General features: G+C 41.3%; 1 protein-coding gene across 1 annotated transcript in view; it reads left to right on the forward strand.

Moving 5' to 3' along the window:
* LGR4 (leucine rich repeat containing G protein-coupled receptor 4) overlaps positions 1-20,472 on the forward strand; it is an 81,592-nt gene that overhangs the window by 47,780 nt on the left and 13,340 nt on the right. The window contains exons 3-9 of the mRNA XM_074586262.1: positions 2,790-2,861; positions 4,493-4,564; positions 16,288-16,503; positions 17,172-17,243; positions 19,002-19,070; positions 19,662-19,733; positions 19,819-19,890. Coding sequence (XP_074442363.1) covers positions 2,790-2,861; positions 4,493-4,564; positions 16,288-16,503; positions 17,172-17,243; positions 19,002-19,070; positions 19,662-19,733; positions 19,819-19,890 — 645 coding nt within the window. The remainder of the gene's footprint in view (positions 1-2,789; positions 2,862-4,492; positions 4,565-16,287; positions 16,504-17,171; positions 17,244-19,001; positions 19,071-19,661; positions 19,734-19,818; positions 19,891-20,472) is intronic.

Here is a 20,472-nt window from a genome sequence, read left to right on the forward strand (position 1 = left end):
AGAGGGAAGCGTGTTGGGAGCGGCGTGCGATACGTTGGTCTCTGCCTGCTGGAGAGCCGCAGTTGAAACCTCCTAAGGAGCAGCCACGCTCCCCAAGGCTAGGACGTGAATGATAAATGTCTATTTGGCAAACTGATTAGTAAAGCCTTTGCACTCTTGGCTGGTTGTATCCTGTTTCCTGGAAGGCTGCCAGATGGAGGAGAAACGGAAATGTAATGGATTGCAGGTTGACTTTTTTTTTTTTTTTCCCCCCTGTTGGTTGGTTGCAAAAAGGCTGAATAAACAGGAGTTGCCTTGAGGTAGGCGAAGTCTTGCTATTTGAAGTCACGCAAACCATGCTCTGGCTCAGCTGTATTTTGTTTCCAGGGCTCCGTAGGGTTGTGTTAGTGACACTTGGTGAGGCTGGGGGAGGCGATTCAACTGGATTTAGTTTAGCTTTTTTAAAACAAATCATAATCCCCAGCCTCTTTGGAGGGGGAAGGGAGAAGTTCCAGCAGATGCATGAGGAGCTGCACACCAGCCTGATTCCTGGGGAGCCTCGGCAGAGCCACACGTTTAACGTGGCTGCCGCTTCCCGAAGCGTGTGGTCGGTTATCAACATCAACCAGAGTGCCAAAATAATTCAGTGCTATAGCCTCAGTTAAATTTTGCGTGATTTAAGGATTTCTATTTCAATGTTTTGAACGCTCCTTAAAATAAACATATGTTCTGCAGATCACTGGCTCTCTGGTGTAGAGAGCCCGGCATGTTTCATTGATATTTCTTTGTTTACGGTGAACTTCTTAGGAAATTGTTAAAAAGAGAGCCATGAAATATTACAAACATCCCTCCACATCCCCTCAGATAAAGTTAATACAGTTGATTTGGGCAGATACTGACAAGAAAATGAATTTTAGGGGAGTGTTTGGTTGCCATCTGGAATTTTTCATTCATGTTAAAAATTTGAAGTATTTGAAAAATCATGTCACGGCTCCGAAATCCTGAGGTTGTTTGCAGACAGGAGATTTCAAGGATAAGCACACATTGATTACTTTCATTTTTCTTCTAGTTTCAGAGCTGTTTGGTTATACACAAACCTCACAGACAAATTTTTTTCAGCAGTCAGGAGGTGTCTTTTTTTTTTTTTTTTTAAGACAGAAACAGCTGAGATTAAGCGTTCTTGTAATGGTGTCAGAGCCATAGCTATGGCGATTGGGGTGTGCGTGAGAATACAAGGAGTAAATGCCAAGGTCTGCTTCAGCAAACGATAGTAACACAGTTTTCTAAAATCAAGTAGTATTTGCTGCTGCTGTCACCTTCCTGTTCGTGAGAAGCTGTTCTCTTCTCCCTTCGTTTGTAAATAAAGCCATCTACTTTGACAAGTGGATTTGATAAACATAACTAGCCTCCTCTCTGTCAGGCAGCATTTTATTAAGTCATTAATTCTGTTGTGAGCAGATTTATGTAGGCATCAAATGCTTTGGGTAATCTCTTTTATGTAGACTAAGATAAAAACGTAATAATGTTGCTATGTTCTGGCAAGCTGATGCTTTAGATGATGCTCTTGTCATTTCCTTCGTTTGCCTCTTTGAAGTGATATTTTCCCCTTAGTGTGGCCGGCTTGCTTCACAGTGCCCTGAAACAGCAGAGGTGGGTTTTGATATTCTGCAACTTTTGTTAAAGCGCATTGGCTGGTCTTTAATTATTAACATGTACTGATTGTGCATAGTATTTCCACCAGCTGATTTCATTGTACAACCTTCTCCACCGTTGCTTTTGCTTCGCTTGGCTATGAAACTGAGTCTGAAAGCAAATACTTTGGCTGAAATGATGGCATCTTTTGGCAGCTGTGGGTTACCAGGTGTTCTGCGTTACTGTCTTTTACCCTTAATAAAACACCTCGTGTCACAACTGCTAGCAGCTCAACAAAGGTTGGACCACACAGGGTCTGCTGGTCAGGATAGAGGGGAAAAGGTTGAAGGAAAAAGGAGTGGGGGAAGGGGGGAATGAGCTATTTGAAAGCAGCTGTTTTGGCTGCTGTTTCTGCTTTCCTGCTTTGTGTTCTGCAGCCTCTCCTGTATTTATTACTTTTAATATCATGGTGGTTTTCACAATTTACTTTGTTAGCGTCTAGCAGTCCAAGTTTGAAACCAGCCACATTTTGAGAAAGTATGGCTGAGGATCTTGTTCCCTTTCTCCATCCTCCAGAACAGTTTTCTTTCCTGAAAAGTTTGTCCAAAATAGCTAACCAAAAAGATGAAATATTCCCAAGATTACGTTTTGGTAATGTCAGCAGGCGTCCTGTCAATTGTCAGCACTGTGAACATACCGCCTGCTTGCGAATATCCTCTTCATGTTTGGGATTCTCATAGAAACTTTTCCCTGCCTCGTGCCAGCATCTAGCTATTTTTACTTAACTGCATAGTTTCTTTAGAAACTGCTGTATAGATTAAAAACACATGGCTACCAGAGCATATGTTTCAGCAGAGGAATGCTGAAAGCCAGAGGATTGTATTAAAAGTTGGTAAATGCACTTTTCGAACCTAGTGCCATAAGAAGATTCTTTATCATCCTGGGGCGGGGGGGGGGCGGTTTGGGTGTTTGCAAAAGTATGTCCATGAGGCTGAGCCATTAAAAATGTACAATGACTAAAATAACTGTTGCAAACTTGGAAGATCATGAATATAGCATAATCAAATACAAAATGCATAATTGCTTGCAAGATTTGATGTATCACTGGCTTTCCTTGTTACATGGTTGTAGAAGTACTGTATGTTGTGACTGAAATTATTATTGCAATTTTTTTCCAGGCGACTGGCTGGCAATGACCTTTCTTTTATCCATCCAAAGGCCTTGTCTGGGTTGAAAGAACTCAAAGTTCTGTAAGTAATCGGGTTTTAGAACTTCATAGCTAGCTGTATGCTTTCTTAGTGCACAGCCAGCCTGTTTACTGGTAGGCTGGATTAATATTTTTTTTCCCCCCCTTTCTCTGCTGGCCCCCCCCCAAAAAAAATCACAGCTCTCCTACATTATTATTTTGTTATATAATGCTTGTTTTAAGTGGTGATGATGAGCACTTGGTGAATTTGACGAAAATGTAATTACTGTGTTTAACTAGAATGCTTACTTGCTTCTGAAGTATATCTTGTAGCAGAAGAGTCCTAAGAGGGAAAATTTCTAAAAAGCACACGTAAAGCTTTTTGTTGTTCTCCACCCCCTCGCCTTACTCCGTCAGGTGTCCTGACATCATCAGGTAGCACTACTACTCGGACATGTAAAAACACTATTTGACCTTGGAATCAACCCGTGCCGGTGATAGAAATAACTGTCATAGTTCGATGCTTCTTTAGATGAAAATTACTTGCTATTAAAAAAAAAAAAAGTTTTAATAAAAAGAAGTTAGACTTATATGCCCTGTTTTCCATATCCTGTTTTCTTTTCCGAAATAAGAATATTCATTTCAACTGTTTTCCCACAGCTAAGAATAAAAAGAGCTTTCTGTTGTGTGGTGTTTTAAAAACCTGGATCCAGAAATCGTAGCATTTATGCTGATGTAAATATTTTCAGTTGCTAGTAGCATAATAGATAGTTAATTAAACAGGTATTTAAAAAACCTAGTGGAAAAGGACCCTGAGTTTTTAAAGAAAGAAACATAAACAAACAGCATAAGCAGGGTACAGATGAGGAAGCTGCCCGTCTGCAATACTACTTAATATGATGTTTTGTAAATTGAATGCAGAGTGTCAAGGCTTTTGAAGGTATCTCTGCCAGGATACTCAATACTGGGTGCCTGAAATTCTAGCAGTTCTTGAAAAATTTGAGACTTGGATATTAATTAACAGTAAACTTCCTTGTTCACTTGCTTTTTACCCCAGTATGCACCAAAATCTAGTAATGTTTTATGATGTGTGAGATCTCAGTTACTTACGTTCTCTTTATAGAAGAACTCATCATGCGATAAGATGTTGACCTATAAGAGAAGTCCTTAAAAAACCCCCAGTATAGGTTAATTCAGCTTGGCTCTAGTTTCCTTCTGTGTCTTTTTAACGTTGTGCCCAGAGGTGCTTTGTTGTGAACACACTTTGTAAATTAGATTGTTAATGCATTGTGTATTGATGCGGCTTTAAGAAAAATCAGAGGTTTGTGTCTTTTGTAGCACGTATAGGATCATTTCACAAGAAAATAATAAAATACCATGCGTTGCAGCAAATCTGTACTAGTGTCAGTTGCTCAACCTCTTCAGTGAGTTCCCAGGGGATTTTCAGAGTATTATGTCAGAGGCTTGTTCTCTGCCAGTTAATGTAGTTAATGAATGAGTTGTAAATAAAACTGAAATAGACCGTTTTCTTTTCATTGTTGCCTTTGGGTATCTGGTCTTGATAATTCTACCTGTTTTTACGGACACTCTAGAAATCTTTGAAACCGTAACAGGACCATGGTCTCTTTTGTCACCTCTACTGCTCATAAAGTTTAATGTCAAATTCTTCTTTACTAACACGGTGGATTTTTACAGAACCCTACAGAACAATCAGCTGAAGACTGTACCTAATGAGGCCATCAGAGGATTAAGCGGTTTACAGTCCTTGTAAGTTTTCTTACTTTGCTTTTCTTCTTGTATTGTTCTCCAAGTTTCACTTTCAGTCACTTGGTACGTTTGCTTTGTTCAGTACAGTTTTGAAGTATAATCCTGTATGTGTAATAACATACCTAGACTTTCTGATACTGCAATTGCAGCTGGAGCAAAGTTTCCCAAGTAAAGTTCGTAAAGAATTTTATTTGTCATCTCTGGTGGGGTGACCCAAATCCAAACTCTTTCAAAACCCAAACCCAGGTACAAGGTTGCTGTATAAACGCAGTGGTGGTGGAGTTAAAACATTTATCATCCTTCTTGCATGTCCTAAGGTGTTGAAGCAATTTTAAAATGTTGTGCAAAAATGAATCATGCCTGTGTCTTTTGTATCCGGAGGAGGAAAAGGGGTTTCTGGGAAGGAGTGTTGCTTGAGACATGCATAGTATTGGTTTTACTGGAAGGTGTTGAAATCGGACAGACAGTTATGAACACCTCAGCCATTACTGCTAGTTGCTCATAAGATATTTCACATGTGCTTATACTATCTCATGGCTTATTATGTTTTATAAAGCATCTTAATCAGCCCTTAATACTTAGTTACAGCTCTCTAGGTGGTAGATGCTTATCGCTGTGATGAGGAGGCGGTGGGGGGAAGGGCTTCAAAATTTTTCCTCCTTTCAGCTTACCTGCAGAGCAAGAGCACAGACGATGTATTTATTCCCTCTGTGCCCAAAATCAGGTTTCTGGCCTAAGCTCCTGTTTCTTTCAGTGTTGCATCAGGTTATGGAATAATTTTGCAAAAAACAAAATTTAAAAAAAAAAATTATCAGTTTTGCCAAATAGCTTTGCAAACTTATTGCGCAACTTCTGCAAAGGTGCTTTCTGCATTCCCTAAACTTGGATCTTGGCCACTGCCTTCTCGCAGTCACTCGAGTATTCCCGCCTTTTCCATCTGGAGCGAGCAGCACGGCAGCACGGGGCAGAATGAGATTGGCTGCGGATTAAGGCGGTTTGGGAGCGGGAGGCTCTGCAGTGCGGGGACGTGGCACCTCCCGGTACAGCCCCGGTCCTGCTTCTGCTGGGCTGCTCACCAGCTGGCATCTCCAGCCAGCGCGGGAAGCACCCGGCTCCCAGCAGCAGAGAGCAGCGAGTTCTCATGCCATGCTTGGCGCTGACTTTTCCAAGTTCTTGGATCCAAGAGTAGGACAGATGCAGGTTTCCACTTTCCAAATTTAATATCCATGTTTCCCCCTTGTTTTCAGTGTGTGTGTGTGTGGAAGAGAGCACCTCGTCCGAGGGCTGCAGTCTGCTTAGTGCAAATAACCGTGCAGTGTAATAAAAATCCTTCAAATTACATGATGTGAATAACCCTTTAGTAATTATTTAAAAAAACAAAACAAAACTCCTTCCTGGCTTCCAGCATTTCTGTGATGCCAAAAAATAAACTACTTCAGTAAATACTTTCGTTGTCTACAAATCATCTATTTTGTTTTCGATGAACGTGCTTTTTTTTCCTCTACTTATTTACAGTAATGTTTGTTCTCTAATTAAAGTTTAAAATACTAAATCTCCAGTTGCCGGTTTGATGGTAATTTTATGTGCAAAAGGGAAAGGACAAAACTAAGGGAAAAATAATGAAAGTATAAATTAAACTAGCATCTCTCTCTTTTAAATTCCTATATTTTTAATACTGTTGGAAAGAAGATGATGTTGAGCCATTTAAAAAGACACTTTAATTGATGAAAAAAAATCATAGAATAATTATGTAATATTGTATAATGTAACAACTGTAATCACTTGCCATAAGATCATTGTAATTAAAATGTAATAGTAACAAATTAAAGTGTGGTGAGTTTTCCCTTTCTGGGAGCTTCATTGTTCATAGGCAAATGATAAATTGTATCAATTTTAGGAAGGTGAAAAAGGAGGAAACTGGATTAATAAGTAGCAAGCTACTTGTTACTTCTTTTTTGGAGGAAAACCAGATTGAGACTTCAGAATAGCTGTTAGAAATATGGGAGGGGGTGGCAAATCCAGTGTGGAAGTCGTCGGTGCCAGAAGCTCAGGACAATCCGCTGATGTGGATCAGGCTTTGGGTTGCCCCCCCTCTGCCCCTGGGAAGGGTGCTGTCTGCATCGCGAGGTCACCATAATTTGTTAGAATTGGCATCAATTTGAGAAGAAAATGTTTTTTGAGACAAATGTAGTCAGAAATGTAACACATTTTACGTGTGCGGTGTGTTTACTTCATCAGAATGCATTTCTGTCATCTTAACAAATTTCAGGAAAACTTTGTTTATTGCATCGCTCATGAAATTACAGCGTATTTATGTATATTCCCTACTAACGTAGGGAGCACCTTCTGGCAAAGGAATGTAGGACTGGTCCTATGAATTTTGTGTGTGAGCATGGAAACCTAAGTGTCAGCATGTTGCTTTATTAACTTATTTTTTTAAAAAAAAAAAAGGGGGAAAGTGATTATTTTTTTTCCCCAAAGGAATTTGTGTCAAAAATGGATTTAAAGCTCCTGAGCTGCTCTGACCTTCTTCTAAAACAAATAACTCTTTGCAGAATATATGTTAGAAAACCTGCTTCTGCCTTTTTAATACATACTCTCCATCCAAAACCTGCAAGTTTAAACATCACTTAACTGACTCTCTTCTGGCAGTTTCCCAGTTTGCTCTGAAGTAGGCTTTAGGGGGATTTTTTCTTGGTGAAGACACAAATTACTTGCTCATAAAACTTTATAGTATATTGATAATCATTTGGTTTCCAGCTCCTGTAGAACTCTCCGGTTTCTCTCTTAATGTGCTCCAATTTCTAGCTGCGTAGGAAGGCGGTTGCCACACTGTATGTATTAACAAGCCCAGTAAACATACCTGGGTGGAAATAAAGAAGATGGTTACAGGAGCTTCATGATCTCTAATGTTTATATTATAGCTGGCGAGCAGCCAGCCTGGTTCAGATACTAAACGACAGCTCTTTATTTTCTATTTACATTGGATATTTTCCCAGCTCTGGCCTCCGAAAGAGTTAGAATAGAGTCCTTATTTATGGAGGTGAAATTTAGCAAAATGAAAGAGTTTTACCAAGTGGAAACTCGCTGTCTAGCACCCCAAAGAAGTTTATCTGGCAGGATGTATTCTCGCGTTGCAAGATGCTGTGATATGTGGGGCCGTGGGACAGCACTACGAGACAGAAGGCACTAGTTGCCTGGCTTGTGCCCCTGGCTTTTGATAGCAGAAAAGCCTGAGAAATAAGGAGCTTCACAAATGTGAACAATAGTCTTGATGCATTTCAATTACTACAAAGCATCAGCAGTGTATTTTTGTTGTCACAAGGCAATGAAGTGGCGTATGTTGTACTTCAGATCTGGAAGTGGTGTAGGTGAGGTTTATGGGCAATCCAAGGGTGGTACGGAGAGCCAGAGGAGGCTCAGCGACGCGCTGCTCCCGCAGTGTGCGCAGAGCCTGAAAGGACCAGGGAAACCACTTCAGAGGGTCATTTCTTTAGTGCTTTAGCATATTTAACTGCGATGACTGATTTTGGTAACACTGCTTATTCTGAGCTTTGACCCAGAATGCAGAGATTTGTAAAATGGTTCTGTAAACTACAGCAACTACAGCAACTTTAGTCCCCGGGGAGGGACTCTTTATCAGGGAGTGGAGCGATAGGACGAGGGGTAACGGTTTTAAACTGAAAAAGGGGAGATTTAGATTAGATATTAGGAAGAAATTCTTTCCTGTGAGAGTGGTGAGGCACTGGAACAGGTTGCCCAGAGAAGCTGTGGCTGCCCCATCCCTGGAGGTGTCCAAGGCCAGGCTGGATGGGGCTTGGAGCAGCCTGGTCTGGTGGGAGGTGTCCCTGGCCATGGCAGGGGTTGGAACTGGATGATCTTTAAGGTCTCTTCTAACCCAAACCATTCTATGATTCTAATTTCTAGGGTTGCTCTGATTTTTAATTCTAATTTCTAAATTCAAACTTTAGGGTTGCTCAGTGTGTGACGAATACTGGAACTATGTTATTTAAACAAAGACTTTGAGATGCTTTAGAAAGGAGATCTGTGTTCCACTTATTTTAAACTCAAAAAATTGTGGTGGGTGTTCGCCATCAAATCCAGGAGTCATTTCTGAAAGCCTGTCAATAGCTACTGATGTATCAGAGACAATTTATCATAATCGTAGTTCAGGCATCGCCGAGGTATTGTCCCTGCACATGTGCACACATGCAGGGAATATTAGAGCCTTCTGCAGCAGTAGTTCAAAGCGCTGGAGCTACACTGTTGTGCCAGATTCCCAAACTGTGGGTCCTGGGACCATGCCAGTGTGGTGCTCAACGGTGATAACTCCTGCCTCTCTCCCCGTGTGGGTGTTCGCCTGAGCTGCAGGGTGGGTGCCTTCGTGCATGTGGTCAGCAGTGATTCTCTGCGGTACCCAGCAGCAGTTCTGGCTCCGTAGCCCGGTCTGCTCCCAGCTGCCGCTGCGGGATCACAACCAGTTCTGCCGTCTGCTCTCCTATCTCGGAAGGCTGGAGCGGGCTTGAGGCAGGATGAGGCAGGAGGCATGAACGTGCTGAACTGGAATGGGATTGTGTTTTCTGGGAGAAGGAATTGGCTTGGCCCAGCCAGGAAAGACTGGGGTCCTAGTGTGGGATTGGGAAAAATGAGCAGGATCTTGTTTTGCAGGGTAAAAATATACAGTAGAGAGATGGGGACAGAGGAGGGAGGCGTATTTCAGTCAGTCAGGACACATTTTAAATGTGTTGTAGCACATAACTTGCTGTAGCCTAGTGTTTGTAACATTCTTTTTATTTTAGGAAGGATTCCTTATACAGATCAAGTTACATCTGTATCTATAAAAAACCAAAACCCAAATCAAATCTAGAAACATTCTGCTGGTACCGTAATGAAACCGCACAGCTTTTCACCGTGGTTTACGTTGGTGACAATTTTAGTAACATAAACCATAAGCACGTTGAAAGGTTTCAGAGGGAAAGATCCCCGAATTTGGAGAGGACAATGCAAACACTGTCTTGTATCCAAAAATACACAGTTCTGTTCTAATTCTGCTGCTTTTTTCTTAAAGAGTGCTTTATGGCTTCTGTTGCTAATTTTGTGATTCTGGATTATCGAGTTTTAAAGGATGGGTATCTAAGGATAATCTTGTCTGGGAGGCTGTAGGAGATGTTCATTAACAGCAATGACTAGATGAAGTTAAGAAGCATTATACGGTCTCTTATGTAGTATATGGTATTAAGCGTAGTATGCACCTTTAACAGTGGCAGGTGGTTTTTCAACTAATCAACTTTTAATGGGTTGTCTTCAGAGGTTTTTTAGTTCTCTGCTTTGCTGTTATTAAAGGGTTAAAGGGGATCAGGCCTCAAGTGAGTCTGTGTTAAGATCTAGGATTAAACTATCCGCACCAGAATGGCAAAGGAAGAAATTCGCACACATTTTCTTTTTAACCTGAAAAACAATACAAGCTTAAATATGCTGAATATGCTTTTCTCCCTTGCATTTTTTTAGGGTGAAGAATGTATAAGAGCTCTCCTGAGCATGTTTGATTGTGCTGAAAAATCTTTAAATATGCAGCAGTTTAAATATACTGCTTTGTGAACTTTACATGCTTGCTGAATGACAGGAGTCTCATTTTTCTATGCCGTGTTCACCTTTAGAAGCTGTTCTGGTTTCCTTGAAAGTGAGATAAGAGTATTTCTTGTTGTGAGCTTCAGGAATATCTGGGGCTTTTGTAGCCTTTTTTCTTTTTTTTTTTTTTTTTTTTTTAAAACTGTCTGGGCTTGCTGAAGGAATTGTTACTGTTTAAATAAAAATCAGGAAATTCTTTAGAAACTGAATGATCAGAATCTTAACTGGGATGGTGGAAGTTACACAGCACGTGGGTAAAGATCAGCTGAATCCTCTATGGGTAATTTGCAGCAAACTTGGTATGAGCTCTGACTGGTACCATCCTAAGCATCTAAATAGAGGAAACAGATATACTGGTGGCTGAAATAGCTTTGGCATGTATCATTAGTTTCTGAGGGCTGCTGTAAATTTGTCCATGAATAAAGCAAATCCTTGTATTGATGTTCTCGACACATAAGGCACAGAGAGCCGCCGCTTGATACAGTGAGCAAACGTGCTGAGTATTTTGAAGTACCTCTGTTAACATGGTGGGTGCATTGTAGCAGAATTTCCGAGGTACCACGCTTATCAGTGCTCAACTTCAAAACCTAAAAATCTGCTCCCGTGTTATTTGAGTGATTTCTTTGTGGTTTTTGAAGGAGCACTTTAAAGAGCAAAGTTCTCCTAACGATTGCCATTGAGCAGAAGTGGTTTAACACAAGAGTTGGGAGTCATTTTCCTTTTGTTAACATCAATGTTAAATTCCTGCTATTAGTATAAGGCTGCTAAAATTTCCCAGTCGCTGCAGCCTGGAAGGCAGAGAGCGGCCACAGATAGAGAGCTAGCGAGGCTGGGATGGTAACTGCAGACAAATCTGCGAAGGTCTCTTCTTCCCAGGCAAATAGTGTTAACAAAACATGTGGCATTAGTACATTCATAATGAATATTATTACGAAGATGATGGTTTTGAGGTGCATCTCGCATCCGCAAGGTGAGGAGGCAGCATCTACAGTGATGGCTGCTGGCATCCGATTGGTGGTTTGTCCCAGGAGAGCAAGAGTTGACCATAACGTTCCTGGAGAGGCTACAGGACGAGAGCAAAACACAGGATTTTTTTTCTCCCTCTACTGAGCTTTTTGCCCAGCTCTCCCCATTGCATTCCTGCTCCCTCCGGACCAGCTGGGATCACGCAAAGCTGCTGGTTTCGCAGCCTGGCTGCGGCATGACCCTTCCTGTGCAGCTGAGGGATGCTCTGCCTTGCCTTCCCCCATCCCGGCGGGGAGGAACCCGCACTGCCCGGCACCTGGCGTCTTTTGGAGGATGGGAAAAGAATCAACCAGAGAAGTGGCACCGGAGGGACTGGTCAGTCAGAGGAGATGTGCGAGCTTGGTCCTGGAGGTCTCCCCATGCTACCCAAGAGGGATGCGGGCTGTAGGGCACCTGCCCTAAGCGGTGCTGCTGCCAGCCCAAACGGGCCATGAGCATCCTTTCCTTTTAGCCTTTTTAACCCTGTAAATAGACGCTGTGCCCAGCACCGGTCTGCAGTGTCCTCCTCATTGGCAAGCACCTGCATTTGTGCCAGTGTCTGGCACAGCAGTTTCTGCTGCAGTTTGGTGTGGTGCGGGGTGCAGTGTGTCACCCCCCCCTTAATGTATTAAAAAAGCTGGATGCCGTGCTCCACCAGGTGCCACCTCCCAGGTGCCTGCTCTCCGTACATCAGCCTACTCCTGGCAGGTCTGGCCTGAGATTTGTAGTGAAAAGCTTTATGAAAATTTGAAATACACTGGAGACAGAATGGTAATTTTGTGTGTGTTTGTATTACTATGTAAATATTAAAAATTCATCTGTATGTGTGTGTTAGACTTTGGAACTTTTATTCATTTGAGTTGAGGTAGGAGTTCATATTAGTTTTACAGTTTCCTTAAAGCTGAGTTAATTGTTTGAAGACCTTTAAGTTGCTGTGTTCTTTACTTGTTTTAAAAATACGTCAAATACTGATATAAGAGCTGCTGAATATGTAGGTTTCTATCATCCTCCTGCTCTTTCTCCTCGTGGTGTTGGAGTTTGTGTGAGGAGGGAACCTGACAGGTAATAAAAGTGAAGATGACAGCTCCGCAAGTGAACTCTGAATTTATAGGCTAAACCGTAAAGGTCTCTCACAAGCCAATGCCTATAGGGAAGCTGGAATTGGAGTAGCTTCTGAAAGATTAAGGAATTTAGGTACGTGCTGCAAGCTGTAATTTAAAGAATATAGTCTTATCTTTAACACTTTAGTGGAAAAGGACTGTCTTTGTAAAAGTTCAGTCCAAGCGAAGAATAGTACTTGTACACTGCTAGTTATTGGAGCTAGTGAATACTGCCTTATCCCATCTTAAAGAAAAGGTGTGGTCCTTAGTTGCAGTATTTTGTGGAAGTTGTCAAGTATTTTAGGTTGGCTTTTCAGTTGTTTCACAAAGTACTCCATTACGTGCATTTTACATTAAATAGAAGCATTTCAGCTGTGTTGTGTGTGCTGAACATGATGTGGATAAGCTTTGACTGGCAGAGAAATAAAAGAAAAAAATAACTGTGGCATATCAGGCTTACACTAAGAGGCGTGAAGGAACACAAAAAATGTGGACGAGACAGAAATAGCTGAATGAGTTAAAAATACGTCTTGGGGTGTGACAAGCAATAACGGAAATCCAGCACCAATAAATATTTTTTGTATAATCATGATACCCACTTTGGTTCTTTTGATGCTGTACTTCAATGTGCAACATTTGTAAATCACATGTTTTCCCTTTAAAAATGTAAGTGCAGCTCAATGAAAACTCCAGGCAAACCATTCGTTCTCAGCTATTTTATTGCTGGATCCATTGGCCTCTGGGAAGACCTTGGGCTAGCACAGTGGTCCTCAGAGCTGGAAGTCACTATGTAAATGGAGACACACACAAATAAGCACAGGGTGTTGTCCTGTCTTTCTGCTTGACACTGACATTGCTAGTTGCTTTTAGCTCTATTCAGACATTGCATTTGTTAGGACGATGCCAAATATTTGTGCAGAAGTGACAGGGAGCCAGAGAAGCGCCCTCTCTCACCTCCCAAACCTCCCTGCTCAGTGACAGCGGCCGGTGGTGGTGGTCTTTCCCCCCTCAGTTTTACTGCTGTGGGCAGGAGAAGATTAATGTGACAGACTGGGATGGCTGTGGAAAGCCATCAGTTTAAGACGCAGGTACTTGGGTACTCGATCCACCTGTGCTGGGGGACAGAGGTCTTGGCTTGGCAAAGCAAGCTGGGGATGAAGGGTCCATCATCTCCTCCATGACCTTCTTTGTTCTCCCTGGCTGAGAGCTCAACTCCCCCGTTGTGCGCGTCCATCCTTCCCCTGGTCATCTTCTGCTTTGACGGTGGGAGAAGAGGAGCAGGGCTTGGGGCTTCATTGTGTGGTTTTGTTTTCCAAAGCCTGATAGAGTAAATGGAATTTAGCGAGGAGCACAGCGAAAGTACGAACATCGGCGTCGACAAGTAGTCGCAAGGACTAAGGGCTGCTTCTTAAGTATGCTGCTGCCCTTAAAAAAGGGGGGGACAGGGAGAAATTAGTTGCAGCGAGGACTCGGATATGTTTATTCCACTGGAAAATAATTCTTTTGATCTTCAGGGAGGTGTGTGAATTTAGGAGAGAGAAGAAAGACAGGTAATTTCAAGTTTGGGAGTTGGTTGTTTTTTTTTTTTCTGAAGCAGAGCCGCAGGCTTTTTTCCTTACCTCCCCCCTTATATATTTTTTTTTCTTTATTATCATCAGGCATTTAATTTCTCTGAAATGTTCCAGTCTCAGTGCAGTCTAAAAGCATTCAGAGTAGTGTACACACCTGTCAGACCATGGGGCAAATGCTAAGGGGGTGCCAGTGTACGAACCATAGGAATTAGCTCTTTGATGTACAGCTTTAGAGCTAATGGCACCTCACTCAACTTCAGAGAGAGCCTTTGACTGCAGACAGTTCCGTAAGTTCCCACTTATATCGGTGTATTTGTAACTTAATTTGATGCATTTCTTGACTTTATTACGCGAAAATTCAGCTGCTGACTGTTTTCCCTAATAGTTTGAAGTATTTAAACCATGTATATCACAACAAAACTCTCTCTCACAGAAATAGATTAAGTCCATTAATTCTCCATCAAGCTTCTCTTCCGCCTCTGAATTCAGCACGTCCTTTAAGTGCTGGGGTCCAGAAGCACTTTCACTACAATTTAAGCTGTCGTGACTGTGCCTGGGGACAAACATAGCGCAGTTGCTTGGTCCACTCTGCCAGCCCAGAGAGGGACGGGGTGGATGGCTGGAGGCAATGGTCTTAAACTAACCCAGCTAGACTTTCAACAGCGTGTCTGATCATGGCTTTAGAAACGCAGTGAATGCTTAATAGAACTCAAAACCTGTGCCGATTTGTACCGTAATGAACACGGATGCTAATGGAGGAGCATATAAGCGTTTCATCCCCCCAGTTAGCAGCGTACGTACCCTGGCTGGTACACCAGTCACTTTGAAGCAGTTATGCAAGGTGTTTTCTTCCACGTTTGCAGCAAAGTCACCACGGTTCAGGTGTGTTGACCTAGAGAAGACAGCCTTTAGGGCAGAGGACAGTCAAACATTGCCTGTTGCTCTCAGCCCTACGTTGCCTCCGATTGGTTACAGTCCCTTGTTTTCATCTCCTGGGCTATCACTGCTGAACTTTCCTCTCATCCCCATATGAAGAACAGCATTTTATTAATGTTCTGCTGCTTTCTGGTTCATCCCTTGCCCACTGTCTATTCCTGGGGCTTCCATCTGTAAATCCAAGGTTAAGCTTGGGTGGTTTTCTGCTTTTGTCCCCGACACATCTGGTTACGTGGCGTAGAATCGACAGACCTGAACCGGTCCCCGTCTGTGCCTTTTGCCTGCCCTGGTTGCTCGTGATGCTACCCAAGTAACTGCGCTGCTAGGGTAGGAGGTTAAAAAAAAACAAATTGGTTCGGAGCATACTGCATGAGGAAAAAGCACATGCCGTTCTGCACAAGTTTCTGCTGTCGCTGCCAAAGCCGTCAGACAAGGAGTTGCAGTATCGGGTTTGTCAGTTGTCATGGATCAGGATTCTGGGTGCGACTCTGACAGTAACACCTGCGCCTCCCGTCATGAGGGCTTCACATCTGGAGCCGGCGCTAAGGATGTGCATTTTAGCCTTCTAGGTTTCCAGGTGTGGGGTTCTTTTTTTTTTTTTTTTTTGATGCTTTGAAACTTGAAGAAGCAGTGAAACCCCATAGCATAGGTGAGCCGCTAACCGTAGCAGAACTAATTGTCGCACATGGTTTGACTTTCTGTATGAAAGATAGTTAAGTCTACAGGAGTAACCGCGTGTGTTACTCCTGCTAATGTTTGCAATCGGAGTTCATTTGGGGAAAAAGTGTGATGGCAAATCCAGTAACGTACAGTAGTCAACCGTGCTGATGTGCTATTTTGTATTTTGTTGTGGAGTACGTTAGAAAGGATAGGTGCAAGAGTGAAAGAAATTCCTGTTTTAGTCGATAAAATGTTTTATTTGTCGGGATAATTCATAACTCTGACACTGTTTATCAGCTCCTTTTGATAGTCTTGTTTTCTAAAGTAGTCACTTAAGGCATATAGCAGTACTACAAAACAAAGCATGTAGCAGTATACGATGCTATCGATAATGTAGCTATAGGGATAATCAGTTCAAATGAGCAAATGCCTCTGCAAACTTTGATACACTATCATGCTACCATTTTAAAGACTCGTTCCAGCATTAGCAGCTGGGGGTTGTGTGCGGGGGGAGATACCTATAGCTCCCAGTTTACTTTGGTAAGCTGATTATAAGCATATGAATTTGTTAAAATGTTTTATTAAAAATGTGTGAGAAGAAGGTTTTTTATGAAACTTTCTTTTCTGAGCTCTTCATTTGCCTTGAAAGGGTGTTTATGTATCACTCAGTAAACCTTCAGCCTTTCCAATATTATTTCAGTAAAGCATATTTAAGCTTAAAAAAAATAATCAGGAGTAATAGGACTTGATTACTGATAATTGATGTTTTTACTTATCTGTTGTTTCTGAGTTTCCTATGTGAATTATTTCTGTTTCAATGCAGGCGTTTAGATGCTAACCATATTACTGCCATACCAGAAGACAGTTTTGAGGGTCTGGTGCAGTTGCGTCACCTTTGGTTGGATGACAACAGTTTGACAGAAGTTCCCATCTATCCGCTCAGCAACCTCCCCTCTCTGCAGGCGTTAACGCTGGCGCTCAACAAAATAACGCACATTCCCGACTACGCATTTACAAACCTCTCAAGTCTTGTTGTTCTGTGAGTATTTGTAACTGTATTTCGTAGGTCGCTCTGATTCTCTCCTCGGTTACAGTTTTGATTAGTCCAGGATGGCACTGAAAATGGTATTTTGCTACTTTTCAGCTCAGTTGTCTAGTAACAGCCTATACAGCCAACACGAGGTGATAGTGTGTATACTAGACAACCCTCTGAAGGTTTGCTAAAGACTTTCTCCTAAACAGAAAATCAAATGGGCCATGGGTGGTGAGATTGATGTATGTTTTCCTGACATCTCATTTTAATAATGAGTATTTCAAACCAACGGTTGCCAGGGAAAGCTTTCAGAGATATTAAAAGAAGAAAATATTATCTGCCACAGACCTGTTTCTGTGTAGTCTTAAATATCTCCAAGGATGAATGTGAAAAATGAGTTTCATTTGTATGTTTAAATCATATTTTTTTCGCACTTGTGGATAGTGAGTAGTTTAAAATGGGTTGTCTTGACTGTGGGCAATCTATTCTGTTGCCTTATGAGGATGAAATATTTCTGTCTGGAAGTGAAAGACATTCTTCTGCATAATCCGCCATCATGCAGTGTTTTTTCTAAACCATTTAACTGTCTTGATTTCATAGAAATATCTGCTAATTTGTTAATTTATGTGAAATCTATCACTTGTTTTCATACTTGTTGTATTTTTGCTTTTTAGACATCTTCATAATAATAAAATAAAAACTATAGGAAAACACTGTTTTGATGGATTAGACAACCTCGAAACCTTGTAAGTATGTGGCTTAAAGTAATATATTGTTCAGTGTTTGTCTCATTCCCAGCTTAATGAGGGTTACTTTACTGGTACGGTGAAGATATTGCAAATAAGGCATGTGTGCACCGCGCAACACGTACCACTGTCCAGCTCAGGTTTTGGAACTGAAGGCTAGTATCAGTGCAGTGCTCCACCAAAACTAATTAACTGTGTTGAGAAGCAGGTAAATATTAGCCTGGGTGAAATGTCACAGTGGAAGATGTGGCTCTAATGTTCCTAGCCCTGATCTAGCTGGTGTGTCTTTGCATAGCACTCCACTGAGTCAGGTGGATATATCTGAAGTGTTTGAGTGGCCCTGTGGGTGATAAGGGACAAATATTGGTTTCTCGGATTTACTGTAGGATTAAACATGTTTAAGATATACTGCCAAAACTGTTGTGTGACGGTAGGAGGTTTCTCAGCGGGCCCCAGCGGGCTGTTTCTCCATTGCTCCTCCATTTCTGGATGGGCACCGCTGCCTGCCAAGGAGACTGTCACTCACACGTCCCTGCAGGTCATGAACCCATCCTCTGCCGGCTGGTGGAAACCAGCCCGGCTTCTGGTTCCCAGCCTCTCGTACAAGAGATTCACCTAAGTTCCCTTCAAGCAGTGGCAAATATTAAGGTGATGGACTAGTTTATCTGAAAGAGCCTTATGTTCCTTCAGACAGGAACAGGGAAGCATCACCTTCTCCTCACCCCATGTCTGTCATCCCCGCTGACAATTCATGCTCCCCCCAAACCTGGGTGTCCGAAGTGGCTGGATTCTGGCCCCGCAGTACTTCTCAACCTCCAGAGTGCCTCCTTGGCCAGGAATGGCTTCCAGCTGCTTGGGTTACATTTGCCATTTCCCTTCAGCGCACTCAGTGAATGTCTAATAAGCAGTATCTCCTTCAGCGGTGCATTTTGTTATGCTTAGGAGAATGCTAAATAAATAAAACAAATGAAGGAGGGCAAGGGCAACCCAACAACAACCTCCGTTGTCATGAGGAGTTTGGATGAGTCCAGGAATGCTGCTTACTCCAACTATCTTGTTGTTCTCTTAGAACCTCAATTAAGTAATAATTAGATGCTGCGTAAATACGCATAGCTGCTGTAAGACTCTTAAAATGTTTTTGCTGCTCATAAAGAGTCCCTTTTGTGGAAAAAAGACTGTAGGAGGTCCTGACATTACTGCTAGAACGGTGACAGGTTAACTGAGATTTCAGCAGATCCCTGTCACCGACGTGTACTGATTCAGTGTGATGAGATTTCCCTCTGCTTCTGTTCAATATTTATAATTGGTTTTGCTACAAGGTCTGCTGTTACCTAATGGACTATTTACTGTTTGTTTTATAAAACCTGAAAGAAGAGTTCTCTTAGTAAGCTAATAAGGTGGTCATTTGTATTTACCTTTTTTTTTTTTAAAACTTGGAAATCTTAGTTCATTTCCACATAAATTGTGTTGAAGAAAAATCTGTGAAGTGTTGAAAAATACTGAGCTTCGCTGTAAGGAAGTGTCATTTGATTTAATATGAATAATCCTCTGGATAATATTAAATATCTTACTGAAGTTATTAGCCAGTTATAAAGCATGTAAAACATCAGAAGACTAAATCTAAGTTAAAGTTAAGCTATGGTGTAGTAAAAGATGTTCTGAGAACTTTTTACTTTCATTGAATTGTCTTAAAATCTATTTGGACAATTCATGACCACTGTTAAGAATTTTATAATTTTCCTGCTTTGTTTCTTCCAGGGATTTAAATTATAATAACATGGTAGAGTTCCCTGAAGCCATAAAAGCACTCCCAAGTCTAAAGGAGTTGTGAGTATTACTTATTCTCCCTTTTTACCAGTTTTCTTTCTCCTTTCCATAAATAAAAAGAGAAAAGAAATTCCTGTATTTAAGAATGCTTGTCTCATTATGCAGCAACCTAAATCAGATTAAGTTATGCTAAGTGAAGCTATAATTAAAGGAAAAAATAATTATCAGCTAGAGAGGGAACCTCTTGAAAATGATTTTGGAGTTATATAAGCAAGCAATTTATTCAGGAGAACCATTAGCATAGATCTTAATCATGAGCTGGTTTTGGCCTCCAGTAGCAGAATTAAGCGTTCGCTGATCACACGTGTTTTCCCTGTCCCCTCCTTAAGAGAGGAGGAAGAAGAGAGAAAGCACAGGATCGTGTTTTGGACAGAATAGCTTTCTAATTAAATATTTTCAGTTCAGCTGATGTGTAGTAGACAGAAATCATACCTTCAAAGTTATTCCTACAGTTAGATTTATTCCTATTTAACTACAATCCTAATTTTGGCAGGATTGGGAATTGAGTAGGTGTAAAGAAAACGACTATTGGTTGAATCTCCTAGCAGTATATTTTTAAATGTTGGTTTTCTTCTTTGCTAATATCTTTAGGGGATTTCACAGTAACTACATTTCCATAATTCCTGATGGTGCGTTTGCAGGAAACCCCCTTCTAAGAACGATGTAAGTGATTTTCATGCATCTATTTTTAGTCTTTGCAGACAGTGAGTGTAAGAGCAACGATTGAAACGTGTTTTTCATTTCCCAGACATTTGTATGATAATCCTTTGTCTTTTGTGGGGAACTCAGCATTTCAGAATCTGTCAGACCTGCATTCCCTGTAAGTATCTTCTCAACGGTGTAGTACAATAAATGGATATGAAACGTTGTGACTAAGAACTCAAAATAACTAATTTTTCTGACTGCCTTATAACTTTTTTGCAATAAGCTCTAATAAACATTGTTATTGTTGGGAATATCCAGTTTCTTAAGAAGCTCTAGTAAATATGCTGTACAACTTTTTTTTTCTTTTTTTTTTTTTTTCCAAATCTTCATTACCTTGCATAAGACACATAACCTCAGGCCAAATGCTCAGGTTCTTACTTAAACAAACTGCAATATGTCCTGGGTGGTTTTTGAACAGGGATGTACATTGTGAGAATGTTTTGCAGGTTAGTGCATGCATGCGCTCGAAAGATAGCAGTTCTGGGGGTGACGAGTAAGCAAAATGGAGTGAGACTTCAAACTTTGAACTACAAACTACCTTTGAGTTTATGCCCTTTTCGTACATCTCTTTCCATCTTGATGAATTCCAGTTGTTTGCTAATGGAGGAGTAATTTATTAAGCAGATTACTACTACAAGAAGCGGTGAAAAGACTTATCTTTTACACACTATTTATGTGTAAAATTTAAACAAAAGCA

This window comes from Larus michahellis, chromosome 4 (genome assembly GCF_964199755.1).
Source record: "Larus michahellis chromosome 4, bLarMic1.1, whole genome shotgun sequence".
In the NCBI taxonomy this organism is placed as follows: Eukaryota; Metazoa; Chordata; class Aves; order Charadriiformes; family Laridae; genus Larus; species Larus michahellis.